Source organism: Anabrus simplex, chromosome 2 (genome assembly GCF_040414725.1).
Source record: "Anabrus simplex isolate iqAnaSimp1 chromosome 2, ASM4041472v1, whole genome shotgun sequence".
Classification (NCBI taxonomy): Eukaryota; Metazoa; Arthropoda; class Insecta; order Orthoptera; family Tettigoniidae; genus Anabrus; species Anabrus simplex.
In genome coordinates this window covers 1,220,191,662-1,220,207,478 of record NC_090266.1, presented here as the reverse complement: position 1 = coordinate 1,220,207,478, position 15,817 = coordinate 1,220,191,662, and the positions used below count along the sequence as shown (strand labels likewise).

General features: G+C 39.6%; 2 protein-coding genes across 6 annotated transcripts in view; one reads left to right on the top strand and one right to left on the bottom strand.

Annotated features, from left to right (window-relative positions):
* The window catches only part of Tbc1d8-9 (TBC1 domain family member 8/9), a 419,649-nt gene extending 409,094 nt beyond the window's left edge, over positions 1–10,555 (bottom strand). For all 4 annotated transcript variants that reach the window (XM_067142224.2, XM_067142225.2, XM_067142226.2 and 1 more), the window contains exon 1: positions 10,375–10,555. In XM_067142224.2, coding sequence (XP_066998325.2) covers positions 10,375–10,418 — 44 coding nt within the window. In that variant the 5' untranslated portion in view covers positions 10,419–10,555. The remainder of the gene's footprint in view (positions 1–10,374) is intronic.
* Positions 10,556–10,617: 62 nt separating this feature from the next.
* LOC136864808 (phosphatase and actin regulator 2) overlaps positions 10,618–15,817 on the top strand; it is a 1,136,936-nt gene continuing 1,131,736 nt past the window's right edge. Inside the window, exon 1 of one of the 2 annotated variants that reach the window (XM_067142230.2) lies at positions 10,618–10,841. In XM_067142230.2, coding sequence (XP_066998331.2) covers positions 10,736–10,841 — 106 coding nt within the window. In that variant the 5' untranslated portion in view covers positions 10,618–10,735. The remainder of the gene's footprint in view (positions 10,842–15,817) is intronic. The other variant, XR_010859374.2, reaches the window with a different exon arrangement.

Here is a 15,817-nt window from a genome sequence, read left to right as displayed (position 1 = left end):
CACTTTTAGGGAAAGAAGACAAGGCAGAAAGATGGCAGGAACATATCCAACAGCTGCATCAAGGTGAAGACGTAGATGATATGGCTCTGGAACAGGTACAAGCTGTTGATGCTGATTAAATGGAAGACCCGATTTTGAGGTCAGGTGAGGGACTTAAATAGGTACAAGGCACCTGGAATTGAGGACATACCCTTTGAATTAATGACTGCCTTAAGAGAAACTAGCATGGCGATGGTATTGCATTTAGTGTGTAAGATGTATGAGACAGAAGAAGTGTAATCTGATTTACAGCAGAATGTTGTTATACCTATTCCCAAGAAAGCCAGTGCTGACAAGTGTCTCATCCCTGCAAAATTTTAACACATATTACGTACAGAAGAATGGAAAGACAGTAGAAACTGAATTGGGAGAAGATCAATTTGGCTTCAGAAGGAATGTAGGAATACGGGAAGCAATCCTAACATTACATCTGATCTTAGAGGATAGAATTAAGAAGGACAAGCCCACATACATGGCATTCATAAATCTAGAAAAAGCATTCAATAATGTTGATTGGACCAAATTATTTGAGATTCTGAAGGTGATTGGGATCAGATACCGAGAACGAAAAATTACCTACAGTCTGTATAAAAATCAGTCTGCACTGATAAGAATGAAGGGCTTTGAAAAAGAAGCAGTAATCCACAAAGGAGTGAGGAAAGGCTGCAGTTTGTTCCACCTCCTTTTCAATGTTTATATGGAACAGGCAGCAAAGGAAATCAAAGAGGAATTTGGAAACGGAATTACAATACAAGTCTTAAAGGAAGTAGATTGTTACTTGGGTAGTAAATTAACTAACGATGGCAGAAGTAAGGACATAAAATGCAGACTAGCACAAGCAAGGAAGAGCTTTCTAGTCCTTTGCCATCATTAGTTGTCTTCCTGCATTACCTGACTCCTTCCAATAGACTCTGCCCATACCATTCAGCAACTTCTCCACATCTTCTGCAATATAATCAGCAAATCTCAGGGTTTTGAGTTCCTCCCCTTGGATTGTGATTCCTTTTTCAAATTCTTCATTGATTTCCTTTGCTGCCTCTTCTATACAAACGCTGAATGGGAGGGGGGACAAAATGCAGCCTTGCCTCACTCTTTTGTGGATAGGTGCTTCTTATTCAAAGCCCTCAATTCTTATCCGTGCAGAGTGATTTTTATACAGATTGTAGACAATCCTTCGTTCTAGGAATCTGATCCCAATCACCTTCAAAATCCCAAATAGCTTGGTCAAATCAACATAATACCTTTCCTAGATCTATGAATGTCACGTCCGTGGGCTCGCCCTCCTTAATTCAGTCTTCTTTTTTTTTTTTTAATCTATTTTACGTCACACCAACACAGAGAGGTCTAATGGCGATGATGGGGTAGAAGTGGGAAGGTACAGCCCCAGCATTTGTCTGGTGTGAAAATGGGAAACCACGGAAAACCATTTTTAGGTCTGCCGACAGTGATGCAAGCTCACAGCTGCGTGCCCCAATCGCACAGCCAACTTGCATAGTAATTCTATCTTCTAAGATCAGGTTTGCTTCACGTGTTCCTACACTTTTTCTGAGTCCAAACTGATCTCCTCCCAACTCCGTCTCAAACTGTCTTTCCATTCTTCAGAAAATAATGTGTGTTCAAATTTTGCAGGTGTGAGATATTAAACTAACGGTGCAGTAGTTTTCGCACTTGTCAACACCGGCTTCCTTCTGCTGAAAATCAGATGGCACTTCTCCCGTACCAGACATCTTACTCACTAAGTAAAATAACCTAATTCTCCTAAGGCAATCGGTAATTCAAAGGGAATGTCATCAATTCCGGGTCTCTCACAGCTCTGCCGAATTGGGTCTCCCATTTCATCAACATCCTCTTCTTGTTCCGGAACCATAATATCATCTACATCCTTACCTTGATACAACAGATGGATATGTTCCTGCCATCTTTTCTTTTCCTAGAAGTGTTTTTCCATCTGAGCTTTTAATATTCATACACCTAGATTTCTTTTCTCCAGAGCTTTCCTCCATTTTCCTGTATACAGCACCTACTTTTCCCCGGGACATACAACTTTCAACATCCTTGCACTTCTCATTCACCCATTCTTCCTCAGCTGTTCTGCACTTTCTATCCACTTCATTCCTTAACAGCCTGCATTCTTATACATTCATCAATCAAGTGTACTATCTGCTGAGTAATCTTGCCTTTTTTTCTTCCTTCCTCACATTGTTAAAGACTGTCCATTCTTCCTATATTGTGTTTCTTTCAGCCTTTCCATTTAGTCTTTGTGCAACATGTTCCTTGAAACAATCCCTCACTCTCTTTTATTTCAACTTGTCTAAATCCCATCTTGTTGCATTCCTTCTTTTCTTCAATTTCTTCAACTTCAGATGACATTTCATGATCAACAATTTGTTGTTGGAGTCCACATCTGCTCCTGGGAATGTCTTGCAAACCAACAGCTGGTTTACGAATCTCGGCCTAATCATAATGAAGTCTATTTTATACCTTCCACCACGTATACAGCCATCATTTGTGGTGTTTGAACCAAGTATTAGCATGGACTAAATTACGATCGGTGCAGAATTCAACTGGCCGACTTTCTCTTTGAGTGTTGTAATTATTCCTGCAACATTGTCTTTGTCTTGTATACATATGTTTTAGTAATAATCTGTTTCATTTTAATTTGGCTGAAGAGGGCCAGTATATGGCTGAAACTAGTCCCAAGACTGATGCAATATTATTTACTGATACTGTCGGCATACAGGCAGAAGTGACTAAGTCCATTTTTTACAAATCTGAGTTAAATGCACTACTGGGGTAAAGAAAACACGTTCTACACAATGGCGTGGTCGTTATTTTCATAGAATGAACCATTTTGCGGGTAAGAGTACCCTACCCTCTAATGTGAAGTCCATTTTTGAAGACTGACGTCCAGGCAAAAGTGACTAAGTGGACTTAATCATTTAATATGTAACATAATAGAAGGCACTGCAAAAAGAACTAGCCCAAAAGGTGCAATAGCCTCACAGTAATATACAATCATATATCACTCATTTCTTAAAACCCATTTATCTCAAAACTATGTTTTTGGACTTAGTAACTTCTGCCAGAACGCCGACGATTATATTGTATTGAAAAGGTATTCTGTAGTCGCTTGACCAAAAATCCTGTTCTTCCTGCCACCGTACTTCACTTATACCAATACATTTAATTTTAGTCTATCCATCTCCCTTTCCAGATACTATAATATATCACAATGATTCAAACTTCTAATATTTCACACTGACTTGCAGAATGTCAGTATCCATCTTCCTGATGATTGCCACCCGTCTCACGCAGTCCCCACCCGGAGATCCAAACGGGGGACTATTCTACCCAGAAGGAAGCCATCAGCAGTACATCATTCAAACAGAGAGAGCTGCATGTTCTCAGGAGTTAGTTACAGGTGTAATTTCCTGTTGCTTTCAGCTGTGTAGCAGTGTCAACACAGCTAAGCCATGTTAGGTATTACTACAAGGCCATATCAGTCAATCATCTAGACTGCCGCCCTTGCAAACTTCTGAAAGGCTGCTACCCCCTATCAATGAACCATTCCTTAGCCTGGTCTCTTGGCAGATACCCATCCGATATGGCTACATGCTTCACACGGACGATGGACAAGCCTCCCCGCCACAGCAAGGTCACATGTTTTGTATAAATTAATAAAATGTCAAACATCTCATAGTTTGATATGCCTGCCATTTAAGATGCTGACTGCATTTGTATCAGACCTGAAGTAGTCTGATGGTGACAGTGTACTGCCTGTGCAGGCATGGGCGAATGTTAGGGGAGGAAGTGTTGAGGAACTTAATCACTCCATTTACTTTGACGTAACAGTTGTTTAAATCAAGAGGACAAAGAAAGTAACAAATCTGATTTAGCCTATACCAGGAAACGTCGTGCAGTGTATCTAAACAACAACACTGGTTGATAAACTATGACAGTTGCTTTTTCTTCAACCTCCGATGGGCTATAAAAGAGATACATTGATATAACAAAATTATTTTATTACTAAAAGTTTAGTAGTTTTGTACTTATTTTAGTATATAATTGCCAAAATGATTTAGGCATTTGTTGTATCGTGACATCAGCTTTCCTATGCCCTCTGCAAAGAAGTCTGCTGCCAGTGAGATAAGATGCATCTGGAGAGCCTCCTGAAGTTCTTCGTAGGTGGCAAAGCGTTGTCCACCCAACCATGCCTTCAATTCTCAAAAGGGGTGCGAGGTCTGGACTATACAGTGGATGGTCGAAAACTTCCCACTTGAATTGTTTAAGGTCTTTCATCGTTTAGGCACTGTGCAGTCGAGCATTGTCATGGTATAAAACCACGCTGGTCGAGAGCATGCCTCTTCGTTTGTTTTGAATTGCTCTGCGGAGGCGAGGTACAGCTTCACAATAAACTTCCTTTATTATTGTCGTCCCTGACTCCATAATAATAATAATAATAATAATAATAATAATAATAAATTTGTTTGAAACTTTTACATCCATAAAGCCCACCAACAAGGCACCTTTATGGTCCCAAAAACTGGTAGCAACTGTTTTCCTGCTGTTCAGTGTCAGTTTAAATTTTTTCAGCTTGTTTGGAGAAGAAGGATGTTTTATGGTTTCGCAGACAAACCCATCAACACGCTCAAACATGGGCACAGTAGCGACAGATTTGCGTCCTTGCCCAACTTCGTAATGGATGTCTGTTCGCCCTTCTTTAAATTTCCGACACCATTCCTGTACAGTACCATCACTCATACAGATTTCACCATACACTACACTCATTCTGCGATGGATATCAGCAGCACTATATCCTTCTGTCTGCAGAAAACGTATCACACTTCGCACCTCACAACTGGCGGGTGTATCGATCTTAGCAGCCATGTTTCATTGCCAGTAGCTTGGCTATGACCGGTACTGGCGCTGACAGTGGCACAGGTTATGGAGAGGATGTTGTGCAATTGCACAACTATCTCTTGTTTACTTCATGCATAATCAGAGGTTGAAAACAAACAAACAAACAAACAAACAAACAAATAAATAAATAAATAAATAAATAAATAAATAAATAAATAAATAAATAAATAAATAAATAAATATTTTTGGTGAGAAAGATGAAGGAAAGGGCTAGGACTGAAAAGAAAGCTGTGGCCTTATTAAAGTACTGGCTGGTGTGAAAATGGGATACTACGGGAAAGCATCTACAAGGTGCCGATGGTAGGGCTCAATCATACAATCATAATGCAATGCTTACAGATACATTTGTCGAAATGCTTTACATATGCTTTTCTGATATAAAAACCTACCTAGCAGCAGTAGGTTTTCAAAAATTTTCATAAATTTGTTTGAAACTTTTACATCCATAAAGCCCACCAACAAGGCACCTTTATGGTCCCAAAAACTGGTAGCAACTGTTTTCCTGCTGTTCAGTGTCAGTTTAAATTTTTTCAGCTTGTTTGGAGAAGAAGGATGTTTTATGGTTTCGCAGACAAACCCATCAACACGCTCAAACATGGGCACAGTAGCGACAGATTTGCGTCCTTGCCCACCTTCGTAATGGATGTCTGTTCGCCCTTCTTTAAATTTCCGACACCATTCCTGTACAGTACCATCACTCATACAGATTTCACCATACACTACACTCATTCTGCGATGGATATCAGCAGCACTATATCCTTCTGTTTGCAAAAAACGTATCACACTTCGCACCTCACAACTGGCGGGTGTATCGATCTTAGCAGCCATGTTTCATTGCCAGTAGCTTGGCTATGACCGGTACTGGCGCTGACAGTGGCACAGGTTATGGAGAGGATGTTGTGCAATTGCACAACTATTTCTTGTTTACTTCATGCATAATCAGAGGTTGAAAAAAAAAATAAAAAAAATAAATAAATAAATAAATAAATAAATAAATAAATAAATAAATAAATAAATAAATAAATAAATAAATAAATAAATAAATAAAATGTTTTTGGTGAGAAAGATGAAGGAAAGGGCTAGGACTGAAAAGAAAGCTGTGGCCTTATTAAAGTACTGGCTGGTGTGAAAATGGGATACTACGGGAAAGCATCTACAAGGTGCCGATGGTAGGGCTCAATCATACAATCATAATGCAATGCTTACAGATACATTTGTCGAAATGCTTTACATATGCTTTTCTGATATAAAAACCTACCTAGCAGCAGTAGGTTTTCAAAAATTCAACATGTATTATTTTAAAGTTCTATAGTCTATTCATCACTTTAATCCAAGTTAACTGTAGCAAAGTTACAAATTGTACAATTATATATTTTATTCTTTAACAAGCATATGAGTGAATACTGAGTTTTACTGGCTAACTTCGTCTGAAGACAGTATTTCCTTTATATATATATATATATATATATATACACACACCGGGTGGTCCACCTGCCCCTTGCGATCCAGTTTTATGCATCCCTTCACATTTACTACAATTCCTAAACCGGGATAATATAACGAGATGTGTGTTTACGGGCTAGAAGACAGCAGGAATCGTTAGCGCCACTGTTAATTCATTATGGGTACCTCAAATGAACCCGTAAAACGAGTACAGATACGCAGAACACGTACCTTAAAACAGGAGGTGGACTCACAGACCGAGAGCACGGTACTGTATAGGCTGGGAAGTAGGTGCCATAGGTCAAGTGTCGCAGTAGCTCACATGGCAAGCGGGTGGGGAGATATGTGATAATGGACAGTGCTCAAGGTAAGAGGTTCTAATCCCACACAAAAAAAATTTTTAACAGCCAGTTGCCTGGGATGTGGTAAGGTTGCATACTCGATACCTTCCAAGAATTGATTTGTTTATTTGACCCTGTAACAGGCCGTATGTATCGTTGCATTTGGTACAGTGCTGGATTGGACAAGGATGAGGAGATGATAGTCTGTGGCCAGTTAGTTATGTCGTACATGTTCCAAGCTTCATTGACCACAGGTAGGGCAAAGTGTGCCCCATTGGAACTATAACAACATGCGATGACAGGTAAGTATGTAGCTGCGTGAATTCCCCTCCTTTGAAGCAATTCACAACACCAAGTTTACTCACTGCCTCGAGATGTATTCCAGCGACGAATATGTGGATAGGTTACTTATGTATGGAGAAACTAGACAGAATGCATACCAGGCACAACGCCTCTACCAAGAACGCTATCCGGATAGACGACAACCGATGGTCATGACATTTCGGAGTGTGGAAAGACGCCTGTGGGATACTGCATCCCTGGGAAGAACACGGTCTGTTCGAGATCATCCCGTGACATCTGTTGACAATGAAGAGGTCGTGTTTGACGCTATCCAGCGTAACAAGAGACGAACACCAGCCGAGCATCTGTTATGTGGATATTGCATACCCACCGGTTCACCCGTATCATCTGCACTTACACCAGGAGCTCCATGGTCATGATTTCGATGCCCGGGTGGCATTCTGTCATTGGATCCTACAGCATATGGACACTGATCCTGCTTTTCTAGCGACTCTCTTATTTACAGACGAAGCACGATTCCACAACAACTGAACCATTAATCGCCATAATATGGATTACTGGAGTGTGGATAATCCCCATTGGGTGCGACAGACAGCTTTTCATGTACAGTGGGGCGTGAATGTATGGTGTACAATCATGGGTAATCACCACATCGGTCCCCATTTCTTTGAGGGCCATCTGACCAACCAACTCTATCTGCGGTCTCTCCAAGGTGAACTACTACTGTTTTTGGAACATGAGCCACTCCTTGACCGCTGCAGGATGTGGTTTCAACATGATAGAGCTCTACTGCACGTGGCGGTGGTCATCCAGAACCATCTCCACGTGACGTATCCTGATAAATGGATAGGAAGGGGAGGATCAGTCCCCCGGTCTGCCAGATCTTACGCACCTGGAATTTTTCTGTGGGGCCATGTAAAACAACTGGTGTATGCACAGGAGCCAGACAGTCCTTGTCACCTTAGACAGCTCTCATCATCAAGGCATGCCGATTCGTTTCGGCAGATGGTCCTTACAACATCGCGCGCAGCTCTGTATTGACCGTGCAGGTCTCAGTTCGAACATGTGCTGCATTAAATGACATGGATAACTGAAATCCTGTCACATGTTTCTTAGCCTCTATCAACCCAGCTCCACACCAACAGCCCTTTTCAGGGCCAAATAAACAAATCAGTCTGTGAAAAATACCGGTATTTAGTATACAACCTTGCCATATCCCAGGCAACTGGCTGTTAAAAAAAATTATGTGGGATTCGAACCTCCACCTCGAGCACTGTCCACTATTACATATCTCCCCGCCCACTTGCCGTGTGAGCTTCTGCGACACTTGACCTATGGCACCCACTTCCCAGCCTATACAGAACCGTGCTCCCGGTCTGTACGTCCACCTCCTGTTTTAAAGTACGTGTTCTGCGTATCTGTACTCGTTTTACGGGTTCATTTGAGGTACCCGTAATTAATTAATAGTGGCGCTCACGATTCCTGCTGTCTTCTAGCCCGTAAACACACATCTCGTTACATTACCCTGGTTTAGGGAGAGGGACCGATGTCTTTCAGAATTGTAGTAAATGTGAAAGGATGCATAAAACTGAATCGCAAGGGGCAGGTGGACCACCCTGTATATATATAATGTATTTTAAAAGAAATACTGTATTCTGATGAAAGTAGCCAGTAAATCTCAGTGTTCACTCACATGCTTGTTAAAGAATAGTATAGAATATATAATTGTACAATTTATACCTTTGCTAAAGTTAACTTGATTTAATTTTGAGAAGGGTTATCCTTGAAGATGTATTATGTCAATTACCGTAGCCTTCTTTCTTGAGACAGCGCTTATATGAAGCAGTCTACTTTGGTCATATGTAGTCAAAGGCTGTTAAGATAGCAAAGTTCACCTTGGTACAAGCAGCATGGGCCACCACTTGCATCGCAAACATATAGGTGCGGTATGACTGACATTTGCTTATTTCTCGCGGATCAAGTGTTCACAAGGCTGCCAACCTGTCTAGTTAGGTGCAGCCTTTACTTTTTCTTTTTTGCTGTGCCGACAGTATGCGTTGCTGGGGTAGAAAAAATGTCTCTCGAAGGGAGTATAATCACAAAGGGGCCACTGTTCTCATGACAGAGATTGGCCTGGGTGTGTGAGGATACGTTACAGCTACCAAATGAGCTTTTTTTTTTTTTTTTTTTTGTGTGTGTGTGTGTGTGGACAGTATGCACTGCGGCCATAGAAAAAAAGCCTCTCAAAGGAAAAATGGCTCCAGAGGGGCCATTGTTCTCACGACAGAGATTGGCCAGTGCTTTTATTCTGCGTGGGTTGGTAAAGGAATTTAATTCTCATCATTGCTAGGAATAACGTCATATCCAATTATATGTTAGGCAATAACAAAGCCTACTCAAGTAATGGAGAATGGCATGCGCTATTCCTTGTTAGGTTATAAATATAAATGTACTTCTGGGGGTGGGACGGTGGTTCCCAGGACATTGCAATGAATACATCTCTTCTCTGAATGGAAGTCATGTGATATCTGCATCATTTCTACTTCCTTATAATGTTATAGTGAATTTTTACCAAGAACAGCTAACAGATATGCATATCCTTAAATCAGAATTAAAACATAATCTAAATGATATTAGCATCCTTCAAAATAAATCCCTGATTCTTTTCCTTTTGTTAATAGCCGTTATGTCCGGCTCCATGGTTAAATGGTTAGCGTGCTGAAGTCCCGGGTTCGATTTCCGGCCGGGTCGGAGATTTTAACCTTACATGGTTAATTCCCTTGGCTCGGGGACTGGGTATTTGTGCTGTCCCCAACATCCCTGCAACTCACACATAACACTATCCTCCACCACAATAACACGCAGTTATGTACACATGGCAGATGCCACCCACCCTCATCGGAGGATCTGCCTTACAAGGGCTAGAAATAGTCACACGGAATTATTAATAGCCGTGATAGTTAATTAAAGCTCAGCAAAACAGCGAGTCTCAATTAATGCAAAAAAAAAAGGAGATTCATAATGTGAATATATATATACAACGCTCAGCCCGCAGGTTTATGACCAAGGATTACGTGTTTTTCTTTAATATTTTAAATCAGTCTCCAATAAAAAGTAACATGAAACTTTTTTTATACTTACCAATGCAGCTAACTCAACAAAACTTTCAAATCACAACTGTGCAAAATATGTTAAAAATGGCTACTGTGACAAGCAACATTGACACTAAATGCCTAGGAAACTATCCTAATTTTGATGTTGTTCTCTCACTGACATGTTGACACTCAGCTGACAAAGATTCGACTTCCATAAAGTAAACAATACTTGCCATAATGCATTAGCCAATAACACTTCTTGAGGTTTCACCCACATTTCCGAACAAGACTTCGGGGTAGTTTTAAACTACAACATTTCGCTATAGAAAATAAATCATGATTTCTAACATTCCTACACTTTATCAACAAGATCTCCTCATGACACACGGCAGAATAACATTACTGAATTCGATTCCATCAATCGTTCTGATAAAAAATCGTTTCTATCGAGATATCGAAATACTTCAAATTAAATCCTCTAGATAGCGTGGGTTCCAAGGGCTGTACACGAAATATATTTTAGAATCGTGGTTTTTCGCTAATACGCCGAAGGAAGTTTAATACCTAATAAGGAAGTTTTCGTACGAACTAAAAATGGCGGAAGACAGTGATACGTCAGTGATCAGTGTGACAACTTTTCAACATCAGAGAAGTAATTCCAGTCCTGCAGATGCCTCCAGTGATACAGAGCCTGAAAAAGGTAAGTGAAATAATAATATACATTTACTTGCTTTCACATGTTGTGTCATGAATGCCCGCTAACTGTGGTAAAATTTGGGAGCAAGTTGAGATGGCAAACTGATGTCATGGGATGAAAAAATTCAATTATTGTAAGCTTTACCGTGCATGTCTGCTTTTTTGAGTACTTGCAATGAACTGAACCTTGGGTACGCTTTGTATATATTTACATTACAGGCATTACTCATTCTGCGGATATATAGTTACAGAAACTCGGTTGTTCCTAACGGGGTAACCTTTCACAGTTTTGTAAGCTTAGCCAGTATGTACTTCGTAGTTCATAATGTTCCCGAAAGAGAGAGCAGTATTTCGTTGGGGAGGTGGATTTGGTTTATTGCAGGATCGTTAGATAGCAGTGTCAGCCATCGTATCTCCAGATAGCGCGATTACCTTTCATTTCAAATCAAGGTTTCTTGTGTGTAGAGAGCACACATATTATACAGTGATAGAAAAAGTACAAAATAAGTGTAATTTGGGCTCAATTATAGTTACCTGAGAAAAATGTACTGTTACAATTATTAATTAATTTTTCAAACAATAGTTAATAAAATTAGAATTACTCTACAGAACGTGAGTCTTCAGTGAATTGCTGACATATTTTCCATATGGGGATGGTATGATACCAAAATTTGGAAGGAAAATAAGCATTACTTCATTTCTATGTTTTTTATCACAGATACATTAAGTGGCTATCCTCACTAAATGAGATCTATCCCTGGCAAAGTTTGCATGTACGGTACACATGTTTTTCACTATTTTCAAAATATGTATTCAAATAAGGGAATGGAAATTTGTTCACCCCTTACCCGTCACATGTTTATTCAGACTCCATTCTCGATGACATAACACCTGTAGGTGGGGACAGTAGATTAACATCCACAGTGTCCTCTGCCTGTGATAAGAAGTGACTAAAAGAGGAATCAAGCCTCTCAACCACAGTTCCTGTAGCTAAATCCACTGAATTGTGTCAGACTCCTTGCTTTCATTTTTTTTGCTCAACTTCCCTTGGTCAACTCTTGTTCTTGTCTTTCATTTTCATGACCTTCGTAGCCCTTGTCTTTGTTTTGCTGATAACTTCACTTTTGAATTATCTGATTTCCACGATTTTCCTTCTATTTAGTATTAAAAGAGTATGGTTACCCATTTGTACTCTTAAAACAATCATCACCATCCCGACCACATAGTACATGACTGTTTAAATCTCAACCAGTAACCACAGCAACCTGCAATTACATGAGGGAGTGTGCATCGTATCTGGAATTATACCCTTGTGAGTGCTAGGGCTCCGAAGTTTCCAAGCTCTTGATGTAATGAAATGAGGAAAATTATGATATTGGATTTTCTGTACGCCTATTCACTATTTTATAAAGAACCTCCAAACTCGAGTACACATGTTTTAGTCAACAGTAATCACAAATAGAGGATTGTGGTGGCATGTAGAGTGAATTTTGAAAGGCGTAACAGTTTATAGTGAAGATGTATGTATGTGTATTAATTTACTACCAACATTTTAGGGGCCTTAATCGTAAACTTGGTGACCTTTGCACTAGTATTCTTGCTCCAGATTACAACAATTAGCACTACCCGATACTTTTTTTTTTTTTTTTACATCACACCGACACAGATAGGTCTTATGGCGATGATGAGATATGGACCACCGACAGGCTATTCCCAATTACAGATGGCTTACTACACCTATAATCTATTTCCTACAACTAACTAATGCATCCGGGAGATAGTGGGTTCGAACCGCACTGTCGGCAGCCCTGAAGATGGTTTTCCATTTTCCTATTTTCACACCAGGCAAATGCTGGGACTGTACCTTAATTAAGGCCACGGTTGCTTCCTTCTCACTCTTATCCCATCGTCGCCATAAGACGTATCTGTGTCGGTGCAACGTAAAGCAAATTCTAAAAAAGAAAGCAATGTTTGTATTGCGGCAGTAAGATAAGATATCAGAGTTTATGCATACCGCTGCACGCATTAAATATTCATTTTGTAAAGTGGATGAGATTAGTTTAAACGGATGACTACAGCTGTGTTTATAGAAATTAGCTGAGTATGAAGTTTGCTTCCAAAACACTGCTTCAGGATTCAGAGTTTTAAAGGTAGTGTACTACCTATTCTGTATTTAATGTTTATATTTATGTATAATAGATCCATAAGAACTTTAAACATCCAAATTCTGTTCAGGGGTGTCCAACCATATCCGTGAAGTATTACTATAAGTTTAGTAAGATAGTGTACTATATCTAAAGAACTGAGGGTGATGGATAAATTAGCATTCAAAATTAGCATGACCTGTTTACTATGAATCAGGTAATTTCATGTCAGTTCCTTGAATTTTTTTAAAAACTTGTTGAGTTGTGTAATAGGAGACTTAAACTTAACCAATCACTGGTACTGATTGTATTGACCGTTCCCCAGTGTATTTCTCTCGTGAATTTTATTATTCTGTACAATCAAAAATCTAAAAATTCAGTACTAAATGTTTATGATAAAGCAGTGATCTTGTTCCCACAAATGTAGATGTAAAATTAAGAGTACCCAAATTTACTGTCTTCTGTTGTCAGAACATCGATATCATCCAGCATTATCCTTGAAGGTATTTCCGGTATAAGATACAAATAAACAGGTATTTTCTATCATTTTTATAAAGCCGATTTCTATCAGCTGTATTAAGCATTCAAAATGTAAATTGGCATCATTTACTGAAGTACAATTCTACAAAGTCATCAGCGATATTACAGGTAAATTTTTTCCAAGAGGATTAGTCAAAAGACGAAGAAATCTCCATATTGGTTTACTAGGTAAATGATAAATGCTGTAAAACTAAGAGAATCATAGTAGACCATTGAGGTCTGTAAATGATCCAGTTCGTTTGCTCACGGTCATTTGAACCTCGTATGGTCGACTTTTAGTGGGTTGGTTAGCAGCACTTAGTCTGAGGTAGGCGGCTGGTGTGCTTTCGGACAGTATCAACGAAGTTAAGACGAACAAACTTTAAAGGAGAGTGGCCAACTATAAAATATTGTACACCATGCAAATATTTTAACAAAATGTCCATTGAAGTGATGTAATTACAAACTTGTCATGTTAGTAGACACGGAACATTTCACATCGTCACAAACGTTGTGCTGTCTGTTTATGAAACTTTATGAAAGAATTATAGAGCGTAAAATCAGACCCCTTATTGAAGAGAACCTCTTCGAAGAACAGTATGGATTCAGGAAGGGGAGATCAACAACTGATTTAATCTTTACAGTCCGTCAGTTAATGGAAAAATACTATGAACACAACCGAGATTTGTGGTTAGCCTTTCTGCATATCAAGAAAGCATTTGATGCAGTGAATAGAGAGAAGGTGTGGGAAGCACTGAAGAAAATTGGAATACAGGATGACATGATACACCGGATCAAGAATTTGTATGAAGATACCCGAAGTAAAGTCGAAACACCTGTATGAATGACTGAAACCTTTGATATAAAATCTGGGTTAAGACAGGTTGGTGTTCTGTCTCCTCTTCTTTTCATCACTGTGATGAACGAGATCCAGAGAAAAGTTCACCAAACCATTCGAGGTAAGAAAATGAAAGTTATATTGTTCGCGGATGATATATGCTTGTGGGGAGACTCTAAAGATCTTCAAGGACAAATAAACTCCTGGGCAGAATCTGCTAAAGAATGTGGACTCATCTTCAGCCAAGAGAAAAGTGAGGTTATGGTCATGAAGAGATACGGGCAACCAATGGGACACATTGAAATGGAGGGGAAACAGCTACAGATGAACCATCAATTCAAATATCTTGGAAGTGTTATCTCTGATACTGGTTCTATAGATAAGGAAATTTCCCACAGAATTCAGGCAGGTAGCAACTTTTACAAAATAGTTAGACATAATATGGAACAAGAAAATACCAACAAAATGTAAGAGAGTCATATATGAAACTTATTACGTACCAATCCTGACCTATGGTTGCGAAACATGGACCATAAGAAACAAAGATTTTGGCAGAATCCAGGCAGCAGAAATGAAATTTGTCCATAGCATGATCAGCAAAACACGGAGGGACAGAGTCCGTAATGAGGAAATCCGCAAGCAGGCTCAAGTTGTAAGACTGCAGGACAAAATAACAGTGCAGCGACTGAGATGGTATGGACATATGCGACGCATGGGTGATAACAGATTACCAAAGAAAAATGTACGATCTAAAACTTGAAGACAAAAGACCTAGAGGGCGACCAAGACTCAGGTACAAGGACATGGTGAAGATTGACATTCAACAGAGAGTCCATACTTTGGAAAGCATTGAAGAAGGAGAGAAGTTCAGGAACCGCAACTGGTGGAGAAGCCTCGTTTGCCGACCCATCGCTTAAGATGGAACGACGTGGGATATGTATGTATGTATATCTTGGTTAAGCAAGCTCCTTAATTTCTGAAATTTCTTTCGCTTGCCGCATTGAGGGCTGGAATAGACAATATTTTCTTCACTAGCAGAGCAAGTCTTGGGTATTCTGTGCTGTTATTTCTTCACTATGCAAGAGGATCATCATCAGAGAGGCGATCTCTTAATAAATGAATTTTTGTAGTAAGAATATCAGCCATATTTATTCGTCCATAGGTTGCACCAACATTAACTCATATTTTACATAGGTCTAAGAACCTCTTCCCAAAACGACCGTAATGGGACAGAGATCTGTTGCACGCGTTTTGACGCACTTCTCTGTAATGTGTTGTTTGATATTATGTGGTACTGTATCTGACGGACGCGCTGTAGTAGATGCAAACGTCAGCAAGAAAGCACAACTTTTACATGGCACATATTCTGCATGTTCACTATTCGCAGTTGTCACTAGCAAGAAGTATTCCCACACTAAGCTCTTCACCCTCTCTTAATTTAGTAATCCATATTGCTTCCTCTCAGGTTTTGTTTTCACC